This window comes from Notamacropus eugenii, chromosome 3, assembly GCF_028372415.1.
Source record: "Notamacropus eugenii isolate mMacEug1 chromosome 3, mMacEug1.pri_v2, whole genome shotgun sequence".
Taxonomy (NCBI): domain Eukaryota; kingdom Metazoa; phylum Chordata; class Mammalia; order Diprotodontia; family Macropodidae; genus Notamacropus; species Notamacropus eugenii.
Window position 1 is genome coordinate 461,855,022 of NC_092874.1, and position 25,232 is coordinate 461,880,253.

Sequence of the window (25,232 nt, forward strand, 5' to 3'; positions counted from 1 at the left end):
TAATGCCAAGATATGTGTAACACCCACCAGGACTATGTGTAAAATACAAAATCATGTCGAATTTTGATTACCTAACTCTAGAATTGATTATTCAGCTTTCAAGTTTCATTCATGAATCTGTGAGGCTTGAGGCTTCAGTTTCAAAAAGTGGTTTCATTCAATTACTTTCCACAAGCAACTGTGAGGCCCCTAGCATGTGCCTGGCACTGTGCTAGGGCCAGGCATACAGAGACAAAAACAAAACCAGTTCCTGCCCAAAGGAGCTTGTGTTTTACAATGCAATCAACATATACACAGTTAAGTATTTCAGCAACATTAATAACTACATGTTGGATGAATAGAGCCATGATAGGGTCTGGACCTGTGACTTCATTGGTATAGACATTCCAAGTGAATAAACTGTTTCCACCAGTGCAAGTCACCTTCTGTGTAACTAATAGTTCTAGACACCCAGAGTACTGAAAGGATAACTGATTTCTTCAGAGTCACAGAGCCTCCATGTGTGAAAGACAAGAAACAAACTCAGGTCTTCTTGGCGTTGAGCTTAGCTCTTTTGTCAGTTCAACATCCTGCCTCTGCTAGTCTTGATAGATTTTTTTTCTTTTGATGTTAATCAATGAACTCAAATAATGAAAAGTTCTTCACATCCTTATTATTCTTCTTGTCTTGTTCCCCCCGCCACTCCAATTTCCTTCTTGGTTGAATTCGATTGACTAAACATTTATTAACTGCCTACTATGTGACAAGCACTGTGCTAAGCATTGGGCATGCAGAAAGAAGACCTCGGGGACCTGACATTCCAATGGAGAAGGAAACATGCAAACAAATATATACCAAAGAAGATACATACAGAATAAATAAGAACTAATTAAAAGAGAAAAGAATTAAGAGGGATTGGAGAAGGCTTCCTGTAGTAGGTAAAATTTTAGCTGAGACTTAAAAGAAGCCAGGGAGGTCAGTAGGGGGAACAGAGGAAGGAGTGTTCCAGGAATGGAAAACAACCAGAAAAAATGAGGTATCCGTGGCTCACTTCCTCAGAGGAGATCTTTAGCAGTCAAAGAGCAAGATTCCTCCCCTCCTCACCCTCAGGTAGATTGAGTTCTCCCAGATCTAGAAACCTTTCTCAATACATTGTCAAGCTGGTGGCTACTGCCACAATCCCTTGGCCTCACTTGAATGATTCCAAGAAAAAAAATGGTAATAAGTAGTCAGTAGTGCTCTAGTCAAGGAACTTGGCTGCTTAGCTGTCTAAATACCCTAGGGAATTCATTGTCAGCATAGGTGTGTGCAAACAACATATATCCTTCACCGTCTCTTGCTATCTATCTTTTTCTCCTTTGATCCAATGACATGAAATACACAAAGTGTTTTGCCAGCCTTAAAGCACTAAACAAGTGTGTAGTCCATATCCAAAGTTGTTGGACAAATAAAAAGTAGAGATTCCTCTAAAAATTTTGAACCTGAGGAGTCTGCTCTGTAATTAAGTAGCATTTATTAAGTGCTTCGTATAAGCTAAACACTCATTTGGAGGTCTGGTTTTATTTTGATTCTACTAGGAAGTGTTGAATGATGACTTTATAAATATAAAATTAAGGAGCTGTGGTTAGACATGTTTATGTGTGTTAGACGCATCACTTGAAAAAAGATTCAGGAGTTCTCGTGAACTTCAAGCCCAATACGAGCCCATAGTATGATATGGCAGCCCAAATCGTTCAAACAAACTTTGACTGCATTCAGTTATTCCAGAAATAACAAGGCAATAGGGGCTCTGTTGGGAATCTTAATCAGGTTACATCTTAAGTGTGTGCTCAGTTCTGGGAACACTGTTTCAGGATGTTGCTCAATTGTTTTACATCCAAAGAAGACCAACCAGAATGATGGTTTAGTTGAAGTCCTGAGAATGATTAGCTTGGAGAAGAGAAGACTCCAGGAAAACATGCTGTCTTCTAATACGTGAAGAGCTGTTGTATAAAGCAGGGATTACACTGCCCTATTTGGCCCTAGGGGGAGAATCAAGAGCCATGGGGGAAGGTTCAAGAATGGAAATGTTCATGTGATACCAGGACAGTCTCTAATAATTATGAGATATCCTAAGATAGGATGGGCTTCCTCAGAAAGTAGCAGGTACTTCCTTCACTGGAGATCTCAAAGCAAAGCCTGGATAATTATTTGCCAAAGAAGGAAATTTTTTTCAACTTTTAGTTGTCTAAAACTCTGTGAACAGGTTTCCTCTCCAAAAGGTACATACAGAGCAATCCAACAGATAGAGGAAACAGAGGGATTCATAGAGGTCGTCAAATCTGGTAGGGGTTGCTCAGGAAGATAGCATTAGAGAAAAGGAAGAAAAAAAAGCCTTGGAATGGTTTCTATTTAGCTAGGAGCCCCCAAATTCTTACTATCTGACACCTACCCTTCCAGCACTTTGTGCTTTGCAAAGGAATAAGAGGACCAAGAAGGCACTGGTTCTTAGTCTGGTTGTTTCCTATAAAGTTGGAGGTAAAGCTTTGGTAGTCCTCCTCTCTCCTTCTGATCTCCAGCACTGATTGAGGCTGACCTGCCTCCCGAAAACAGGTATGATTTACCAAAACAGGAAGATAAGCCAGCTTATTTACAAAGCTTTAACGTTCAAAATAAGAGGCTGCCTCTCTAGTCTCCTCCCAAGCAGCCAGGAGCTCATTTTCAGTATTGCCCAACTGAACGAAGCTCATTTTCCTGGTTCAACTAATAACAAGTTGGTATTTTCCTCCTGCCTCATGATAGGTGAGCACATGTGAGAAAGCTAGATTGTTAAGTCCCTCTGCACATAGAGCAGTAACCCCTCCTTTTGCAGCTCTGATGAGTTTGGATTCCAGGAACCCTGGAGATTGAGGAGGGAAGTCTCCCCCAGCTCTTATCATGGAAACGCTAGTGCTTCTTTTAATCAGCTGCCAGTGGGGCTGACTGCAGACTGGCAGATAAAGCTGGACAGCTCATTAATCCTTTAATCTCTTGGATACTGGATTTGTGGAGTGGAGAGAATGCATAGACCTTCGACCCCCTGGATTTTTGCAGCTTGGAGGCTTCGGGCACAAGCCTGCATCTAGGCTATGGGAAAGTACAGCCACTTCTCCCTTCCCCCCTAAAGTTTTTCAGTTCTCTTTCCAGGTTGGGACAAAGGGCTGCCCTGTATGACTCCCACTCCTACTTTGGCCACTCTGGCCAATTCTTTTAACCCCTTGCAGCCTCAATTTCCTCATCTATAAAACAGGGATAATGATAGCACTTACCTCACAGGTTTGTTGTGAAGATCCAATTTGCTGATGTATATAAAGTGCTTTGTAAATTTTAAAGTGCTATGCAATTGCTATTATTATAATTATCATCCTGGAATAGTGGGAAAGGGGTGAGCAGAAACAGTGACGCCATGAAAACCATCAAGTCTCTCCCACTGATAAATCATGATGTGGTGGTAGTGAGAGGGGAACTTGGGCAGCAGAAGTAACCAGGAGTAAAGAATGAGGGGATGTCATGAGTGTACACCAAACTCATCCCAGTCCTTTGTTGCATGTGTCTGGGGAAAGCATTGGAAAGTCCTTGCCACTGTCTAATACTTAGCTGATCAAACCCAATAAAAAGCTAGTTAATTTTTATCAAACTTGGCATAACTTTCAAAGTTAGGATGTGATTTCATAGGGATAAATGTAAAGTCTAACACCGATTTACATAATCAGTTTCACTGACACCAAGCTGCCACATAACACATGTTTTGAAAACAACCATCAGGTTTGGAATGACTCATATGCTTATAAAGGTGGTGTCCCCAACTGGCCCCAGGACTCCAGATGTGTTCTGCCCAGTTCAGGGTAAAGTGAAACTACACGCATAACTCAGCCTGAGTGTAACAGCCTGGTCCATGAGATCAGACTCTCTCCAGCTTCAAGGAAATGAACTTCTTGGCACATTCGCACAGGTTAAAACATTTAACAGATTTAGCAGAGACGGTAGACTGCTCAAAGTGCCATCAATTATGTGCTGTGCTCTGAATTCCAGACTACTTGACTCTGGGGTACATAAGAGGCTTGCCTAATGGGAGAGAGGAAGTCCTATACCTTTTGTAAGTAAAGGTCAGGAATGAGGGAGCCCCCCCCCCCCCTTTCCAGAATCACAAGTATGAAGAAATGACCCCAAGGATAGTATTAGCCAGTCCATGTCACTTGTGATGAAGATCCAATAAGTCAATCTTCCAGGAACTCCCCTTCTAGAGTCATGTGACTTCTTGGTAATTGCAAAATAGGTCTATATTAATCATATGAAACAATCCCTAGGACAGTCAGAAAGAGTGGACTCCTTCCCCCCAACAATTTTCTCTGGGCGTACAGGTAGGCACAATCATTAGGCTATACAAAATAAAAGTGTGTTGTTGTTTTTACATGCACATACAGCAAAATAAAAGCTAAATCAGATGTTACTACAAGATAGAATACAGGAGAGAATAAATGTAAAATCAATCATTCCCAATAACGATCCAAGGATCACTTCTTGGCTAGGTATGGGATGTCATGGTCAAAGCACATGGCTTAACTGACTCGACTCTCCTGAGATGGCCTCTGGACCTTACATCATGCTATACAAACGACTTTACTTTACATTCCATTTTCTGCTTACCACATCCCACTGATAACAGGTATTAAAGAAACCCTAGTTCATTTTCATGAGTTGCTATCTAGTTATATTACCACCCCCACCCATCCATTATGAACTTTTACAGATGATTTTTTTAACCTAAGTACAAGACTTCACACCTATCCCCAGTAAATTTCATCTTGTTAGTTTCAGCCCCCATTCCAGAGTATGGATATCTGCTTTGTGATCCCCCCATGACATCCTGTATGTGAGCTATTACTTTCAATTTCATGTCATTAGAAAATTTGATATCCATGTCATCTATGCATTTATTCAAGTCATTACTAAAAATGTTGAACAGAACAGAGGTAAGGATGGAGTACTCTTCCAGAAACCTCCCTCTCATTTGACATATAGCTATTAATCAATGCTTATCATGGCTGGTCAGTAAGCCAATTCCAGACCCACTTAAGGGTGCTATCACTGCGTTGCTATCTTTCCATCTTGTCCAAGATGATATTGGGAGAGACTTTATGAAGTGCCCTACTGAAATCCAGTGCTAATGTTACATAATATCCTCTGAACTCTTCCTCTAATAACCCTGTCAAAAAGAAAATGAGGTCAATCTGGAATGACTTGTTCTTAATGAAGTCATACCAGGTTTTAATGATTGCCTCCTCCCTCTTTAAGTGCTCCCAGGCCCATCCCTCTCAGCATCCATGCTAGAATTTCACCAGGCATTGACCTCTTTTTCCCCCTGTGGAAAGTTAGGACATCTGCCCATCTCCAGCCCATCAACTCTTCTCCCTTTCACCATCATTCCTACAAGATCGCTGACAGCCAGGCTTTTTTCTAAGATAATGCCAGCTCTTTTTCTTCTCATTTCCTATACAATAAAATCTATCCTTCTCCCCCATTTCAGAGCTGTTGATGAAGGACAGCATTGAATGATAGGTTGGAGGAGCTAAGTTGACTGTCCTCCATGACCCCCGTGTGTGTGTGTGTGTGTGTGTGTGTGTGTGTGTGTGTGTGTATGTACATATGTGTATGGGCATATATATTTGTGTGTATCTGTATATGTGTACATACACATGTGCATATTTGTGTGTGTATATATATACTTACATGTGTGTCTGTGTGCATGTGTGTATTGCATATATGTATTGCATATATAATGTATGTATCTGTGTATATATACACCCACATATGTGTAGGTATGTGTGTATGCAAATATACATGTGTGTGTATCTTCCTTTATTTATGATCTGCCTGGAAATTGACAGGTGAGCACAAGTGAATTTATGACTAGGATGGGGCCTCTGCCTGTGGTCTAAATCTCCAGGTTTATTCAGAAAGACCCTAAATCATTCTCCCAGAACAAATGGATTTCAAGGGTTGTTTTAGAAAGAGACAAGAAATGCATTAGTATTTACCCATTATATTCATTACCACATGAGCACAGATACTACCCTCTGTCTGACGGTCCAAAGACCCAAAGCAGATGACAGACCTAGCAAATTAATTTCTCACAACCAACTTCTCTCCTCTTGTCTGGTTGGCTTCATCCTGATTCTTCGTCTTTCCTGTTTCCTTCAGTCCTTTGTTACCTTAGTCTCTGTGTTTAAAATTCTTCTCATCCTGACCAATTGTATTGCCTATGTGTCTCAAATTAATATGGCTGTAAATTACATGTGCATGTACTTTTAAAGGACTTCCTTATTTCTGAATCCTTGGATCACATCTACCATTCATGTTGCCTTCATTTATCTCTCCCATCCTCAAACACACCAGCCACTAGCTGTGATCGCATCTGTCTCTTGCCTTTTGTGACTAAATTCCTTGAGAAGGCTGGTTATAACAGGTGCCTTCACTTCCTTTCCTCTCACTATCTTCTTAACTCTTTTGAGTTTGATGTCCAACTTCATTATTCAATAGAGAGCTCTCTTCAAAATTACCAATAGTCTTTTAATGGCTAAATCTAATTTCTCATCCATCTTGACCTCTTTGCCATCTTTGAGCTTATCAATCACCTTCTTCATTTCTGTGACTCTAGCGTCTACTGATTTTCCTCCTAGGTCTATGAATGGTCTTTCTCAGTCTCCTTCACTAGATCTTGATCCAATTCACACCAGATAACCTTGGGTTTCCCCAAGGAAATCCTGGGCCTTTCTCTCTTCTCCGTCTATATTGTTTCACTTGATCTTATTAACTCCCATTGATTCAGTCTCTGCAAATTATTCTCAGCTCTATTTGTCCAGCCCTAACCTCTCCTCTGACCTGGAAGTTTAGCACTTCCAATTGCTTATTGGATATGTCCAATTGGATGGCTCATAGACCTCAATGTCTATTGACTCTACCTCTGTAGCTTCTCTCACATCTCTCCTCTGATATGTCACCACCCTACTACAGGTCCCTATCACCTCATACCCAGTCTCTTGCTATAACTTGTGGGTTTGTTTCCCTTTCTCAAGTTCCTCCCCACTCTATTCCATCCTGTTTTCACTTGTCAAATTGATCTTCTTAAAGAGCAAATCTGATCATGTTACCTCTCTATTCAGTCAACTCCAATGGTTTCTTTTTGCCTTTAGGATAAAACCCTATATTTGGCTTTTAAAAGCCTTTATAATCTGACCTCTGCCTCTCCTTCTAGTCTTTATATGCTTTACTATCTCTCTCTTTCCCTGATCTCTGTACCATGGGGTCCAGTGACAGAGACTGGCCTACTCAATATTCTTGAACAAGACAGTCCATTTCTTGACTCTAGACATTTTCACTGACTATCCCCCATGCCTGGAGTGCTCTACCTCCTCATCTCTACCTCTTAGCTCTCTTATTTTCCTTTAAGTCTAAGCTAAAATTCTCCCTTCTATATGACATCATTTCTGATGCCCCCCTTAATCCTAGTGCCTTCCCTTTGTTGACTATTCCCAACTTGCCCTCTATATATCCCAATACCTAGCACAGAGCCTGACAAACAGTTGACACTTAATAAAGGCTTGTAGACTTGACAGAAGTTCTTTCCTATATTTTCAATTAAGCCACAGTTACCTAGACCTTACTGAATTATGGAAATTATAGAATTATAATTATGGTGAATTATGGAAAAGGGTAGCAGCGGTAAGGAAAGATCATAAATTAGGAGCTTGGAGGGACCTTAAACATTGAGTCCAACCCTTTCATTTTTATAAATGAGTGAACAGGTTTAGAGTGGTCAAACAACTTGCCTGAGATCACACAGCTAGTAAGTGAGGGAGCTTTTAAATTCAACTTGGAGACAGTCTCTAAGGAAAGCCAGAGGAAAACCCCCTTTCTAAGTTTTTCCTTCTTCCTTATTTTTCTCTCTCCATTCAATCCCTAATTTTAGAAGCATCTGCCAAAAGGCCTGGGGTATGGAATGTGTTTTGTGATTATTAGATGGAGAATCCACTTGTATTGAGGGTTGAAGCTTTTCCAGAGAAACCTTTGGCTATACTGAGTGAAGATGGCTCGCTGGGGATTCACACTATGGCCCTTCTCTGTAACTGATTTAAAATCAAACTCCAAAACTAGAAAGAGCTGAGCTCCATCATTTTCACATATTTCAGCCCCTGGCGTTTAGATCAGTTATTCAAAATGATTTCTTTATGAATAAGGAAATGAGACCAACAATGAACCAATACCTCCTAATCTCCTAAAGTCAGCATTTTTAACCTGTGGTCTGTCAACTTTTTTTTAAATCCAAGGTATCCCCAATTTTAATAGCTTAAAATGACACTATGACTTTTGGAATGCACTGTATGTTGATGACTTTATTTCAATATAATTGGTTTCCTTTGTAATATATTTTTATTCATTTAAAAACATTATTCTGAGAAGGGTTCCATAGGCTTCATCCGACATCCAAGATGTCCTTGCTACAACAGAGGTTAAGAACTTTTACCTTAGAGAAAAGCTTGGTGAGCAAATGACAGGCTAGAACTAAGACAGATTCACATGCTCATGTACAGCCCCAAGCATGTGCTAGAACCTTTGGAGGAGTTCACACTTGATCTAGTCTCCTAAAGAATATTTTATTCCTTCAGAGGTATGACTGTGACAGTTACCATCAGATATTTCCTCATAGGATGCTTCCTGGTTTGCCTTACATTCAAAATCCATGTTGCACATGGAACCTGGGGAGTCTTTAGCAACTGGTAGATAGTGAAATGTATAGAAGGGCAAGTTTGAGTTTAAGGCCAAGGCTAAGTATGGAGAAACAAACCTAGAGCTTTCTCCTTCTAATCAAGGGAGATGGAACAAGGACAAGGTAGCCCTCTAAGCACATGTTAGAATTCTAATTGAGTGCCTTCTTTCCTTTCCTACTAGGTGTTCCTTAAAAGTGACCGGGTGGCCCGGATGGTACAGAGTGGCGGGTGCTCAGCCAATGACTCCAGGGAGGTCTTTAAGAAGCACATAGAAAAGAGGGTTCGTAGTCTTCCCGAGATTGATGGCCTCAGCAAGGAGACAGTGTTAAGCTCCTGGATGGCTAAATTTGATGCTATCTACCGTGGAGAGGAAGACCCTCGGAAGCAACAGGCCAGAATGACTGCCAGTGCAGCCTCTGAGCTCATCCTAAGCAAGGAGCAACTCTATGAGATGTTTCAGAACATTCTAGGGATCAAGAAGTTTGAACACCAGCTCCTGTACAATGCCTGTCAGGTAAGATGTCTCACCTGTCCCACCACCACTTTAGGGTCCTCTCATGTTTCTTTCAGATGCTACAGGAGAGAAAACATGGTACTCACTGGGTGATGGCCAGCTGCCTATCTTAGTGTAACATCACAGAATGCCATGTCTGTGACCATGCTGGAATGTCATGGTGGAAGCCACTGGTAAAAACAGTGGTTGTGACTGTGAAGTCATAAATGCAGTTCCATATAGGAGTCCACTTATACATTACTTTGTAAACTTTAAAGTGTTGTATAAATACAGAACCCTAACTAGTGATGTCTGTTCTAAGGGCAAGTGACCAAAAACATGTACCCAGACTAGGAGTTCCAGTTACGTGGAGCTACCTGGTAGTGCCTTATTTCTAACCAATCATTATTACCAACTAGGTATTACACTACTGTAGGACAGCAAATTGTGTCAACACCTTCTAAATTTAACCAACCTGTGGCAAAATTTTAGTCACCTCACTCTGGTTGTAGCCATGTATAAATGTGTTCTGTTGTGGTTCATTCCATTCAGGAAGCCAGAAGCAGCACCTCTAGCCACACCCAACAATTAACTAGATCAAGATTGGTGACTAAGAATGGGATAGCTTTCAACTGTCCATTGATGCTCTGTCCACAAGGTCATCAATGAAAATCAATCTAGTCACCTATTTAAGTCTCAGTGGTCTCTGAAAATCATTGTAGTAAATTCTGATCTGATCGACTTTTACTCCTAAACTATGCTTTCAGTTACCAGTACCCAATAAGAAGGTAACAAAAACTATTTCCATCTTGTACTTTGTGGTCAACAATGCCAATGCATTTTGAAAGTGGTAATAATATGTGCTTTATTTGGGGTTTAGGGTTTCTGTCATCAGCATAATAGATCAAAAGGACGAGTTCCTGTTTTGCCAGGTGGCATTTAGAACTCTCTTTTACAAACCAACAGTGATGGAATTTTCAAGAAAGTCTCAATGCCAAATGAATCTTAGATAATTTTGATTTTCAAAGTAAATAAATATTTTCCTTTTAGAATGGGAGAGGTTGTACTTTTAAAATTTCATTGATATCCTTTTGTTTTTCAAACCAATTTCATTTCTCTTACTCTCTTCCCCTTTTCCTCTTTGATAGCTATCTATTATAACAAAGAATTTTGAAAGAGGGAAAATACTTCAGCCAAGCTAACAAAATAAAAATGGAAAAATTTGAATTGATGCACCATGTTCCATAGCCCAACCTCCTCAAAGAAAAAGGGGCAGTGACTTCTCATATCTTTTCTTAGAAACCAAGCTTGTTCATTGTCATTTATCAATAATGTTTTGGTCTTAGTTTTTTTTTTGTTTTTGTTTTTTTGTCACCTACATTTCCCAATGTTTCCCTTTCCCCTTCCTCCTCCCAGCAGATTATAAAAATATAGTAAAGAATAAATAAGAGAGAGAAATAATTGGCAAAGCTAAATTATAGGAAAAGTCCAAGGTTATATGCAATGTCCCATAGCCCTTGTCTTCCACCTATAGAAAGAAGCAGAGGATGGGTGAGGAGATGCTTCCTCATTTCTTTGGGGGCTAGGTTTGCTCATTATAATTTCATAACCCTGAGTTTCCACTGTTTTCTTATTTTTCTTTACATTTGCATGGTTGTATACATTGTTTTTCATGTTCTGCTTTGTTTTGTATCACCTCATGTAATCATCTGGTTCCTCTCTATGTTGATCCTTTTTCTCATTTCTCACGGCAAAGTAAGATTCTGTTATATTCATATATTACAAGATTTTAGTCTTGGTTGATATGCATCTTCTTTGTGTCCAGCTTTTTCCTACTATAAAAAGTGCTGCTATAAATATGCAGGTGTATGTGGGACCTTACCTTTTGTTATTGGTTTCCTTATAGCATTTGAAGATGTTCCTTAAAATATTTTATTAATGCTTTTAAATACCACAATCCCATTCCAATAACTCTTTCACTGCAACCTCCCTTATTAGAAAAACAAAAAACTAAAACACAGTTAATTAAAAATATATGATGCTGAGATTTAAAAAAGTATAGAGCATTCTATTCCCATAGTTTACCCCCTCTCCATTGAGAAGAGAAAATGTATTCTAACACACATTAACTATTGATTAACTATATTCTGTTGTCCTTTGGAGTTGTCTTAATTAGAATTATTGCAATCACTGTGCATTTCATGGAATGAGGCTATATTGCAAAATCTAATCAATGGAGTGTCAAAATTCTGAAAAAAATTTCAGATCACTATTTTATCATTGAATTACAGACTGAGATATCCAAACATTCTCATCATGGTAAGAATAAAATTATTTGGTAAGCTACTTTTCCTTCTTACCATGATTTGTCACATGTATAGATAGATTTTGTTCCAATCTCTGTTTTTCTCAGATGTTAATGTCATTGGGATGAATCTATTGATGTGCCACAATGATTTTGGTCTTAATTCAGCTCCATGCATCTTTTGAGACAGGGGGATTACATATTAAGGCCATCTTTCTCATGTTCCCCTCATAAAAGACAAGTGAGGTGCAGAATTCATTTCATTTTTTTTCTTTTCACTATCTTTCCTGTAAGAGGAAAAAGATTACAATGACAAAGAATCTGGCAATTTGAATAACATGTCTCTTTTACCCTGAATAACAATTTTTCCTTTCAGACAAGAATGGTTAGAAAAGTGAGTGAAAACACAGATTAAACAGAAACAAATAAGGACACTTAGGACTGTAAGATAGAGTCATTACTTCAGGCTCATTGACCATAGGTTTCTGATAATCAGTGAAAGAAAATTGAGAGGAAATGAAGAATGTTCAGGGTATATCCCTAGAATCTGATAATACTGCCTGGAAAGAAACTACCATGGCTTCCCTCGTCCCAATTGTCTCTTAGTACCACTCTCCAAGAGAGATTAATAGTTTGAATGAATTGTTTACCTGACCTCATAAAACATTTTTGTTGTTTCCTCCTGTTTTTTTTTCATGGAATATATCCTAAGTATGTATAATAGAATCTACTGAGTAGAAGAGAGCATTGGGCAGAAATCTGGCTCAGAAACCCATAATCTCAGAACCAAAGGGGACCCCAAAGTTTTCTGGTCCAAGGTGCACCTGTCCAAGCCCCTACATCCTCCTCCTCCTCCTCCTTATCATCATCACAACAACAATAGCTCACATTTATGCAGTATTTCATGGCTTGCAAAGTGCTTTATCCACATTCTTATTTGATCCTCATAACATAATAAGGGAGGCACTAATAATTATCCCCGTTTTACATATCTTCTATATTTCATCTCATTGACTGTATTTTCAGATGTGATTATGATGCCAAAATATCAACAAGGATGAAAAACTACAAACCTGATGTGCTGGACTTGTAGTTGATAAAATGATGACCCCTCCCTGGCCTATACTTCTCTGGGTCTGGACCAGAGTCCTGACCATTTGATTCATCCAATTTCTCTCTTAAACAACTTCTTTGAAGGTTAACTTTGACTCCAGAGAAGGCTAAACCTAATCAAATTAGTCTCCTTCCCTCTAGCCTCTCTCCCTCCCACTCCTAGCTTTGATACAATTGTCCGAATAATATTCTTAAAGAATGAGACTGACCATATACCTCTCTCATATACACTCTACATTCCAGCTATATTGACCTAATTGCTGCTTCCCATTCCTTTTCAAGTCTATGAACCTCAGAAATCACTTAATCCAACTCCCTCATGTTGTTTGTTTTGTTGCTTTTTGTTTTCTTTTGTTTTCCAGACAGAAAATTAAGGCCCTGGATAGTTAAGTGGCTTACCCATTGACACACAAGTAGTCCCCAAGGTACTATTTGAACTGGTTTTCTTGCTCTATTTTCAGTGATTTTTCCCACTGCAGCAGCTAAGGACACATGGCTGCAGCACTGGACTTGGAGTCAGGAAGACCTGAGGTCATACCCCACCTCACACTCTTACTAGCTGAAGAAGTTAACTTGTCCTTATCCAAGAAATGAATGTAATAATAGTCCCTTTTTCTCAGCGTTATTAGAATCAAATGAGATAATGTTTGTAAGAGTGCTGTGCAAATCTGAAAGCACTGTATAAACTCTGACTATTGTTATTGCAACAACGTTTCCTTTCCACTTCACCTTTTCTACTTTGACGAACATCTTTCTCCCCTTGCTCCAAAAGGGCCATCCAGTTAGGCAAACCAAGATAGATGGATGTTGACTCATTTGGTTACTCTTTAGGCCCATGGTCTCTCTGTGACTGAAGCATGACTTCCTCAGTTATCCTGTTATTATGAACTCAGAATTGTAGATTGAGACAAGTCCATTCTTGCAGTCTACCCTTAGCCTACCACATGATCACAAAGGAGCTATCCAGCCCCACAGATGCTGATGCAGTAGTAAGAGCAAAGTCAAAGAATATTTCTCTCCTCCTTGGCCAAAATAAAGGATTTTTATCATGTTGTTATTGTGGTTTTTCCCCTAGAATTCTAAAGATCTTAGGGTCATAGCTCTGGATCTGTAAGGGACTCAGAGACCAGGGAGTCCAACTCCCTCACTTTACAAATAAGGAAATTGAGGCCCATGGAGGTAAAGTGATTTGTCCAAGAAGACACAGGTAGGAATGGTCAGGAGGGGAATTTAAACCCAAGGCTGTTGCTTCCCAAGACTGCCCTTTACATTCTCCAAAACTCTCATAAGATTTGATTTACAATGGCATAAAAGGCAAACAGTATGGTGTAGTGAATGAAGGAACAGCTTTAGGGTCCAGAAGACCTGCCTCTGACACATACCAGCTGTGTGGCCATAGCCAGGTCTCTGAGCCTCTAAGGAAACCCCAGGCAATTCTTTGAAACTAAATTTACAGATGAGTTGCTGATCTACATTGGAGAAAAGAGTTTCCATGCCAGGACTTACTTCACACTGATAAAAATCACAGGTCCATGTGAAGGGGTCCAGGTGGGGTGGGAGAGAGAGTAACAATATATAACTAATGTCATCTGTAAAACAAAATAATAATAGCACCTTCCTCCAAGGTTTGTTGTGAGTATAAAATGAGATAACACTTGTAAAACACTTTACAAAATTACATACATATGTATATGGATGTGTATTGTGTACCTATATACGCACATGTATATACATGCATACATTTATATGTGCACATATATTTGTATAGGTGTAGGTATATATACATGCTGGCTTTTGTTGCTGTTTTCTACTTTTCTCCTCTCTAACACTGGCTAATACAAGTTGTCATTTAATTTCTGCATTGATTCCCCAGAATTCAGAACTTATTGCTTTGGGAACTTCTTCAACAAGTGGCAGCCCATGTAGGTTGGTCTTATAGGATGTAACAGATGGTATATGTTTGGTAAACAGTGGCTTCCAGGAGAGTCCTATTAATAATTGCTCTCTGGCCTCTTGAACAACTGATATGTTTTTGTCCATCAGAACATGAAAATCTGAGAAGGAAGGGCAAGCACCTCCTGATAATTTCTCTAGGGAGATTTTTTTAAGGGAGGGTGGGGTACTTTTCAAAGCAACAGCCTGAGGAGAAGTTGCTGCCTTAGAACAGGCTCCTTGGAAGGAATTGAAGCCAGCCTAAAGAGGAGAAATCTGAGGGGTGAGGGGAAGTCACAGTAGCTGTCTTCTATTGCATGAAAGGTTGCCATGGGGAAGAAGTATTAGATATATTCTGCTTGGCTCCAGAGGGCAGAACTGGGCTCCGTGGGTGGTCAGTTGCAAAGAGATATACTTTGGTCTCCTATACAAAACAAAGGCTTTCTCAGAAATGCCCATATTTCTGCCCTTGTCCACAAATAAAACTGACTCCAACGAACAGAGACAGCACCTTATATGGAGGTGAAACTTTCTCACAGTTGGCACTGAGTAAAAAGATTGTCAGATGCCTTGGGAGGTGACAAGCTCTCCCTTACAGAGGGTCTCCAAACAAAGGCTGGATGACTTGTTCATTGGGTGTATTGCAGCTGAGATTCTTTTTTTCAGGTACAGGTTGGACTAAATGTCCTTCCTTCCAAACCTAAAATCTGATTCAATGAAGAATGAAACATATCTGAACGTGAGAGTTGGGAAGACTGATCTGATTTCTTCCCATTATTGCTGTTCATGCGCTCCAGGGTCCAGCTAACCTGGTCTCCTTGCTTCTCCTCAGGCTTAACGTGCCATCTCTAAATATCGTGCCTTTGTACAGACCATCCCCTGCTCCGGGAATATCCTCTGGCCTCCACTTCTGCCTCTTAGGCTCCATTGTTTCCTTCAAAGCTCAGCTCAGGAGCTACCTCCCATGGGAGGGCTTTTCAAATCCTCCCAGCTACTTTTGCTCCCTCCCATCTAATATGACTTTATATCTATTTACCGATTATTATTTATTTTATTTTTTATTTATGTAAGAATGTAATAATTATTTTATATTTTTTGTACCTATTTATTTACTACATCTATTTATCTGTATACATGTTGCCTCTCCAATAACCTGTAAACTCCTTGAGGGTAGGGATTACTTCATTTTGTTCTGTCTCTAGTATCTAACATCTAGTGGCTAGCATCAAGTAAGTATTTTATAAATGTTTATTATTAATATTATTATGGGTGACAGTGACAGTAATAGAAGTAGCACTTTAAAGTTTGAAAAGCACTTTACATACATTGTCTTATATGATCCTCAAGCAACTTTCATTTTACACATGAGGAAACTGAGGCTATACATGTTATTATCCCCATTTTACAGGATGGCACGCAGAAACCACTGAAAGCTCTCAGAATGGTTTGGTGTAAGGTCAAACCTAGCCACTGGGGACTCAAAGCTCAGACTTCTGAATCTAAGTCCTATTCTCCTTCCTAGATGAGCAGACCTAGACCTCTAGAATCTTGTCACCCTCAGAGGTATTTGTCTGGGTGACACAAAGCCCTGGCCAAAGTCAGTTGAGAAGCCAAAGTTTATTAAGGGCCTACTCTGTACTGAGGAGACAAAAACAAAACCAGTTGCTTCCCCCCCCATATTATTGGGGGAGCCGTTATGTAAATGACCAGGTACTTTTGAGCTATACATAGAATAAATGGAAGATCATCTCAGAGGGGAAGGCACTAGTATCTAGGGGGACCTGGAAAGTCAAAAGTCCTCACCCAAAAATGAGAGTTGAACTGAGTCTGTAAGGAAACCATGGAAATTAAGAAGTGAGAATGAGGAAGGAGAGCCTTCTAAGCATTAAGGAAGCCACTGTAATGTCACAGAGGTTGGGAAGTAAGTGTTGTCTTTGGACAAAGAGAAACAAGTAGGGAGTGGGTGAGAGGCAGTAGGCCAGTGCCATTTGACTTCAGAGTTTGTGGGTAGAGAGAAAAGTATAAGAAAATAGGAAACTAGAGAAAGTCTAGGTTGTGAAGGACTTTCATTGTCCATAAGGATTTAGATTTGATCCTGAAAGTAACAGGCAGTCACTGAACTTTAACAAAGAGGGGTACATCATGGACAGACTTGAGTTCTAGGAAAAAGGCAAGGGTTTATTCACAGAAAGAAAGGACCAGAAATTTAGAGGTAGAGGCACATTAGAGGGCATCTCTCCAACGCCCTCACTTTACAGACAAGGAAACTGAGGTTCAAGGAGATATGATGACCTCCCCTAGATTTACACCAGAAACTGTCAGAGGTAAGATTCCAACTCAAGTCCCTCAGTTCCAAATCTAGCCCTTGTTGAAGCGCAACACAGTGTTTTATTTTCATTCAAATGAAAAGTAGACCTCACCACCACCACCAAGTGATTGAAAAGGTCAGTAAAGAAATGAGAAGTCAGAGAAACAAAGGGCAATTCTGGCTAATAAAATGTCCTGCTTTATGGTTCCAATCTTGAGATAACTCCAGGACCCATCAAATCGTTGATGGGCTGGTGGTTTTAAGTCATTTCCCTCCTAGGACATACTTTAATTTCCTTATGCTAGAAAGGTAGGGAAGAGTGAGGTCCAGCTGCCACATAAACCCAGCCTGCTGTTGTAGTCGAGGACAAGAGGCCTTTCTAGGTGGGGTGGATGGCACAGGTGCAGTGAGGCCCACTTTTTCATTTTCCACGGTAACGATTTTCCTATGTCTGCAGCAAGGTTTTCTTGTGGTTTTATCAATTCTTTCTTCAGCACCTGGCCAAATATTCCTAGCTAACTGCACCTGCTGCTGGTGATAAGCTAGTGGTAATGGAATAGCTAATTTGAGAGATGGTGGGCATCGTGCTCCCAAGGCTCAGGGAATTGGACCTTTTCTCTATAACCTTCAGCACATAGATATAGGAGCTTTAGCAATCTGTTCCTTCGGCTGCCAAAGGGAAGCCATTAACGCTTTGTTTCATACAGGCCCTTTCATGGGCAATGAACCATAAAATTGCAATCAAAGGTCTTAAAGAGGTGCATTTCAGGAGAAAGGGGTGGCAGTCACAGGATTATTTTCCAACGTTCGCCACCTTTAACATAATGATTGGATCAGTTATAAACCACGTTTTTCTGGTCTTGTAACCATCTGAAGTATCTCCCTTGTTTCAGCTGCCCAGTTTCCTTATGGGTGTTTCTGCAGCGGGTAAAGTGGCATGACCCTGTGTGCCTCCTCCCTCTCCTCACCATCCCCGCATTCAGCCTTGCATCCCCCTCTATTTTTTGACTTCTTATCTCATTCTAATCTCAATTAACTAGTGTGTTCCAGAAGCATGATTTTCAAAAAGACAATATTTGTAATGTAGTTAAACTGGCGCTTAACAAATGACTGCTCCCTTCCCTTTGCTTCTTATGTACCTTCTTATTTCCATGTTGTCTCCTCCTTTAGAATGTGACCTCCCTAAAAGGAGAGTCTAGCTGACCTGTTGTTGTATTCTCTTGGCCTAGTACAGAGCCCCCCACATAGAATTGTTTAGTTTATGCTACAGTGAAATGAATAGAGTTCTAGTTGGCCACATTTTCTTTCCAATTCCACCTCCTCTCCCCCAGCATCCTCACATGAAAGATAGGAATAACCCTTATGGTGCTCACCTCATAGTGCTGGTGTGAGGTCAAAAGGAGATAAGATGTGAATGGACTCCCTCCTCATGTCTGCCTTATAGATTCCTTCCCTTTTTTCAAACACATCTCAGGTGCTACCTCCTAAATAAAGTGCATCATGAAACAGCAGATGTTTCTGAATAGGAAAACATGAACAGAAGGGGGGAAAAGTTCCGATTTTCTGGAAAGGCATAAGAAAGTGTCTGTCTTGAATCTAACGTGACAGGAAGGAGGAGGGAATTCACTCTGGTCATGAGAGACCGCATGGGTAAAGACTTGCAAATGGAAGATGGAATGATAACTTTGGGTAATATTAAAGAAGTCAGTTCAGCCAGACAGTAATGCAGATGGCAGGAAATAATATGAATTAGGCAGAAGTCAATTTCTGAAAGTCCTCCAGTGTCAGCTTGAAGAGTCCATATTATGTCATAAAAGTAATAGGGAGCCACTGAATATTCTAGATCAGAGAATGGACATGGTTGGATGTGTCTGGAGGCAAAGGGATGGACTAAAGAGGTCCTTCAAATGTCCTGTGAGCCTCTGGTTTATTGCCTTTCCAATTTTAAGATGCATGAAGGAGACAATACTGAACATAGTTCAGGAAAACCCTGGATTCTGAAACTGTTCTCCAACCATCCCAATGTGATGCTTGTTCTTCATCAGGAGTAACCACTGTGAATCCAATTATGTGTCTGCATCACTAATGACTCATCCTATAATATGATCATTATGGTTCCCTATCAGTTGTCCATGCAGGAAAATGGGACCAAACTGCTTTTTTTCTCAACCTTGTGGATAAGAAGGGTTATACAGAACTAAAATCAAGCTATTCTCCCACACAGGCAGGCCACATCTGCCCCACTGGAGCTGAGAGTACTGTGAGGAGGTTAAGGTCTCTTTTCTGTTCAAGTGCCACTGGCCATGTTGTTTTCACTATGAGACATCAGTGAGTAACATCCTAATTTCATTTGATCATTTAAAGTTAATGAGCTTTTGTAAAGAGACGTTTACTTTAAAGTTATATATTTCCTCATTTGTAACATTCATCAATTCAAAGACATAAAATACGTAAGGTGATAGTTTAAAGTTATATAGTTATATATAAACACACATGTAAATGTGTTTGGAGAGACACTACCTTACCACATTTTGGTCTTTGTGGATGATTCCTACATAACATTAGTCCTACCAAGTTCATGTTTAGATGCTCCATGCCTGTCAGATGAGCCCTTATGTTGGCTAACGGAAAAATATAGCATATGTAGAGGTGTGGAGTTCAGGAGAAGGAGCTGTGGTCTAGGAAGTCACAGGGATGAAGAGTGGAGCCGTAGGGTAGTTAATGGTCTAATGGTCTCATTGTTCCTTCCTAGGATCAGTGGTAGTATTGATCATTACCAAAGCAAAAGCAAGAGGTAGAGGCATCTGAATATGAACTTAGTAGGACTAATGTTACGTAGGAATCATCCACAAAGACCAAAATGTGGTAAGGCAGTGTCTCTCCAAAGTATTTGAGAGCAACGTTTACGTGTGTGTTTATATATAACAATATAACTTTAAAGTAAACTGTCACCTATATTTTATATCTTTGAATAGTTGAATGTTACAAATGAGGAAATGTATAACTCTAAAGTAAATGTCCCTTTATAAAAGCTCATTAACATTAAATGATCAAATGGAATTAAGATGTTACTCACTGATGTCTCATTGGATGTGTGTGTGAGTGTAGGTGTTGGTATAGGTGTGTGGGTGTGGGTATAGATGTTTGGGGGGGGGGTATATGCATGTATCTGTGCATGTGTTTATGTGAGCCCATGGGCAAGTAGGCACCATGACAGTACAGATGGGAAAATGCCTGAGATGGATAGTGGATAGATCCCAGTTTCCATGTAGATGGCTGGATGGGATATGAAACATGGCCTGGGGTCATAAAAATGTACTGAGTTAGGTAAATTTTCACTCATTTATCCTCGGAACAGTATAGCTCCTCCCCAAGACAGAGTGTATTCATTTCCCCAGGCCACCCGTCTTTGCAAGTCCACGTGAGGAGGTATTATTCCTGGTGAGGAGAAAGGTGAAAACAACAGGGCTTTTCCTTGCTTACCGGCTCTAAGACCCATTATCCCATCTTAGTTTTAGAGGTAGAAAGCTCCTTAAAGTCTATCCAGTTTGATTGCTTTCTTTTATAGATGAAGGAACTAAGTGACTTCCCCAAGGTCACACAAGGCATAAGAGGCAGAACTGGCATTTAAACTCAAGGTCCTCCAATTCTGAACCCAACATTCATTGCTCCACACCATGCAGCCTTATTAACTAATTTAATTTAATTTATTTTCACTCTGTCAGAGAATAGATTGGTCTGATTTATTTTTCACAAATGACCATTATACAAAAATAAAGCCTGACTCTCAGAAAAATTGTTTTCAGGAGGTTTTGTATAGGTTTATAATATCTGACACCACCAAAGGGGAAAAATAAAATACCAATAAAACACACACACACACACACACACACACACACACACACACACACACACTGCCTGTACCCCATAAAGAAAAAGTAAATTAAAGAGACTTCTTTTTTTAAAAAGGAGATTATTTCTCATTAACTTTAATTAGGTTCTTTCTAGGTTTGCTGGTTTGGCAAAGGATCAAACCAAAAATAAAAACAGAGAACTCATTTCCCAGGCAGGTTTTCTCCAATTTTCAGTAACCTTGGATTTTAGAGCTCTGAATCCTTTAGGCTTTGCTCAGAGGCCTCCTAGCAGGTGCTACTTTTATATGTAGATTGTGAATTGCTAATCTGATCCCATCTGGAGGCATTGTTTTAGTCATTGTCTGTTTTAAGCTTGCCATCTTGATTTTCTCAGGGATGCCCAGCCTCCAATCAGGAGTGCAATTGATGCAGGGTGATGAGTTAGATGAGGGTGCTCTGATTCCTTTCTTATCAGAGTTAATTGGAACTAGAGATTTAGTCTTTTTCCTACTACCTGATTAAACCTGCTTGTCTGACATTTACTATGTAGAAGAGGTTTCTAATTGTTTTCATTTTTTAATTATTAAAGGAGCACAGAAAATTTACCAAAAGAGAAGTGCGCTGTGGGTCTTCATGACAAAGGCAGACAACCATGCTTTGAGGCTAAAATAGATAGCGCTTCAGATAGACTGAGAGTCATAAGACCTGTCTGACTAGGTTGCCACCCCAATTTTGTTACCCTGGCAAAGCTGTTTTTCCTGTTTGGGTCTCCATTTCCTCATTTGTAACAAGCTTCCCAATTCTAAATCTATGAATCTGTCTATGATCATGATGTAAGGGGTCTGATGAATTTTTTTTTCAGCCCTGGGCACAAAATAGTTCCTTAGTGAATGAGAAATTCTAGGGTCTGCTGTGCAGCATACTCTTGTGGGCATAGGAAGACACACAAAGATACCTACATATGCGACATTATCCTTGCCCTCAGGGAGCTCATAGTTCAATGGAAGGTTGAAGGGATCTCTCCAATCCCTTCCAGAGCTAACATCAGAGGTCCTGGCACATAGTTAATGAGTATTTATTAAGTGTTGACTGTATGCCAGACATTGTGCTAAATCCTAGGCATCCAAACAAAGTGTTCCAGTTATTTAGTATATAGTCAGTGCTAAATAACTGTTTGTTGACTGACGAACATTTTGTAATTCTATGAGACAAATGATTGAAACCGAAAAGACATCTTTCCTTCCCTTCTAAAACAAAAATCCATAGCAAATAATGTGAATTTCCCATGTGTCTCCACAAAGGCAGCAGGAAGGCAGGCATTTAATTCAGCTACGAAAGTGACTACTTTCAGGCAGATTACCAGCAAGGGGCCCCTCCAGGCTAAGGTAGAAGGAACCCATGAAGCTTGCTAGACTTATAGCCCTGCCAGAAAACCCTGACTGCACACTGCAGGGGTTGTCTGCGGTTCTTTAGCAGCTGAGTATTTATTGATTTGGAAATCACTCATGATGGACTTTCTGCAGGGATGGAGAAATGGATTCTCAGAGGTTGAAAATGGTGTAAAGAACCAATACTGTAGAGACACAAAGAGTCCTTGCTTTGAATTAGAGAAGTCTCAAGGTTGAGGGAATGAGCTTGGTGAGTGAATAGGGTTTGGCCACTCCTCCCTTGCCCCAAACAAGTTAGCTGGCCTGTTTTCCCTAAGACTTCTCCCCACTATGCTAAACTTTCTTAGTTCCTTTACCTTACATAGCAGGGGTTCAAGTCTTCTTCCCATCCTAGTCATCCTGTCCTAGAGAAACTCCCGCTAACTAATGTTCTTCCTCAATATGGTTTCCACTGAAATGACTGAACAACAACATGGCTTCCAGATTTTGACCTAATTCTCCATCTGTGGCCTAACAAGAGGAAAGTACTATGGGGCTACCACCTTCCCAGATCTAGCCGTGATACTTCATAAATACATGTTTGAGAATAGAAGCTCCTTGAGAGTCATTCATTCAAACAAGCTTTTGTGGTCTCTGGATCACACAGTTGACTCAAGCTCATGGTGTGCTAGAACCCCCAGCTCCTTTTCATATATTATGTTTCCCCATCTTATACCCCAATAAGTGCAGGACTTGACATCTACTCCTGCTTATTCATATTCATCTCCTTGGATTAGACCCATCCGTGCAGCCAGCCAAAGTCTTTAAATCTTGACTGCCATTTGGGGCATCCGTGGCCTGGCTTCCTGTCCTAAACATGAGAAGCATGCCATTTATGTCTTTACATAAATCACTGATTAAAAAATGTTGAACAGAACAGAGTGGAGGAGGGGCTTCATTATCTTCAAGTTACAATATGGAAAAGAGGTTATTTCAAGCAGAAGAGTTTTCAGTTAGATTAAATTAAGACTGCCCTAATAAAGCTATAACAGAAGCTCTTAAAACCACAATCCTTAGAGATCATTCAGATTAAAAGAAATGCAAAATTAGGCAGTGCTGAGTGTTTAAAGAGCACTCAACCTAACATCAGAAGACTTACATTTGAGACCTCCCCTCCTACTGCTCTTTAGCTGTGTTACAGTGGGCAATCCATGTAAACTCCCAGAGATACCTTGTTTTCTCATCTGTAAAAATGGGTCCAGTAATACTTTTATTACCTATCTCACAGGATTGTGGTACAGTGGAAAGAAGCCTGGCTCTGGAGTCAGAAGACCTGGGTTCCAATGTTGTTACTGTTGATGTGATCTTGTACAATTTACTTAACCTCCCTAGACTTGTTTCCTCATCTATAGCCCTTGATGAACTCCAAGGTCTTTTCCATCCCTAGATCTCTGATCCTATGCTCAAATGCAATAATATAAGGAAAGTGTGAGTTTCCCAACTTCATGTAACCTTAAGATAAAATCCCACTTTGTGCATGAGGCCTTTCCAGGTGCTCCCAGTTACTAATGTCTTCTCGAAGATTAACTTCTCTTATGTATTCCTAGTTAATTACATGTTGTTTCCCACAGTAGAATGTGAGGTTCTTGAGGACAGGGGATGTTTTAGCCTTTCTTCCTTGGCATCCCCAATATTTAGTGCCACCTCTGGTGTACAGAAGGTGCTCAAATAGATGTTTGTTGATTGGATAGAAAGCAGGGACTATTTCCATGTTATCTTTGTACCCCTAGTTCCTAGCCCAGTGATGGGCATAAAATAGGTGCTTAAGCAGTCAATCAACAAGCATTTATTAAGCACCAATCATATGCTTGACAGTATACTAGAGGATGGCTAAATAAATGCCTGTTGACTGATGAATCGGTGGAAGTCACAGTTGTAAAATGATCAGATGCAAACCTTCCTGAACTATAGAAACGTTAACTATTGTTGTTGCTGTGTAGGCCTAGATTGTTGTGTTTCTGTTGTGTATCCCTTATTCTCAAAGAGGACCAATGACATCATGGGGGGATGTCTTGACTTGAGAATGAATTGGATTTAAGTGAGGCTGGGCTATGCAAAGTCCTCAGCCTTAATCTCTCCTCCAGAGTCATTGGAGTCCAGTGGCAAGACATGGGTCAGGTCAACTGGCACTGGATTGCTGTCAACTCTAGGTACGACTCTTTGAAAGATGTTCAATTAAAATGGTTGACCCATATTTGTACATTGATTCCAACATGAGGCTGGCCAGAGGACAGCAGTTTTAGAACTGAGAGAAGGACTTTTTTTCTATCCATGCATATATGAAGGACCAAGCCTCATTGGAGAAGGTATTTATCTCTCCAGATGTCAGCCTACTAGTGACACTATGTGATATGTGGGTCTCTCTATTAAGATAAACTCTCTATCTTACATGATGAAAAGTCACCAAGAGGGCATATTGCCAAGCTTGGCCAGGCTTTTTCACTCCTGAATTCTTTGTTCAGACTAGTCCCATTATTTCTAAGGAAGCTCGAGAGGGCTTGTGAAAATGTTTAATGAGATGTTTTCTTTCTCAATGGTAGCAGGTGGTACAGCCATACAAAACCGACTGAATGACAGAGAGATGTCTTTGAAGCAGCACCCCCAGTCCCCTCGGACATCACTGCTCTGCAGATGGAAGGGAGGACACAGCAATCACTTTGCCTAAGAGCACTGCCTTCCTTGACATAGTCTTATCCGAGTACTGTGCGATTAGCACATTGAAATGTGCATACTACCTTGCAACTTGGGTTCCTGATCTGACACACTGTCTATAAAAAGAAACATTTTACCTTCAGGGAGCTAAAGGGAGATTTTTTTGCTTTAAAGGATTTGGTACTGTTATTTTACCTTTTAAGACTAAATTAGCTGGGATGCTACTTGGTCTAGTGAGTGACGTGCAGACTTAGAGTCAGGAAGACCCAAGTCCGAAGCCTCCACTTACTAGGTCTGTGACAACGAGTAAGTCATTTAACCCATCGGAGTCTCAGTTTCTCCATTTATAAAATGAGAACAGCCATTGGTATTGCCTCCAATTC

At 40.2% G+C, this 25,232-nt stretch overlaps 1 protein-coding gene across 2 annotated transcripts in view; it reads left to right on the top strand.

The window, feature by feature from the left end:
- Window positions 1-25,232, top strand: part of CADPS (calcium dependent secretion activator) — a 544,059-nt gene that overhangs the window by 103,114 nt on the left and 415,713 nt on the right. For both annotated transcript variants that reach the window (XM_072598786.1, XM_072598785.1), the window contains exon 3: window positions 8,947-9,279. In XM_072598786.1, the coding sequence (XP_072454887.1) occupies window positions 8,947-9,279 (333 nt within the window). The remainder of the gene's footprint in view (window positions 1-8,946; window positions 9,280-25,232) is intronic.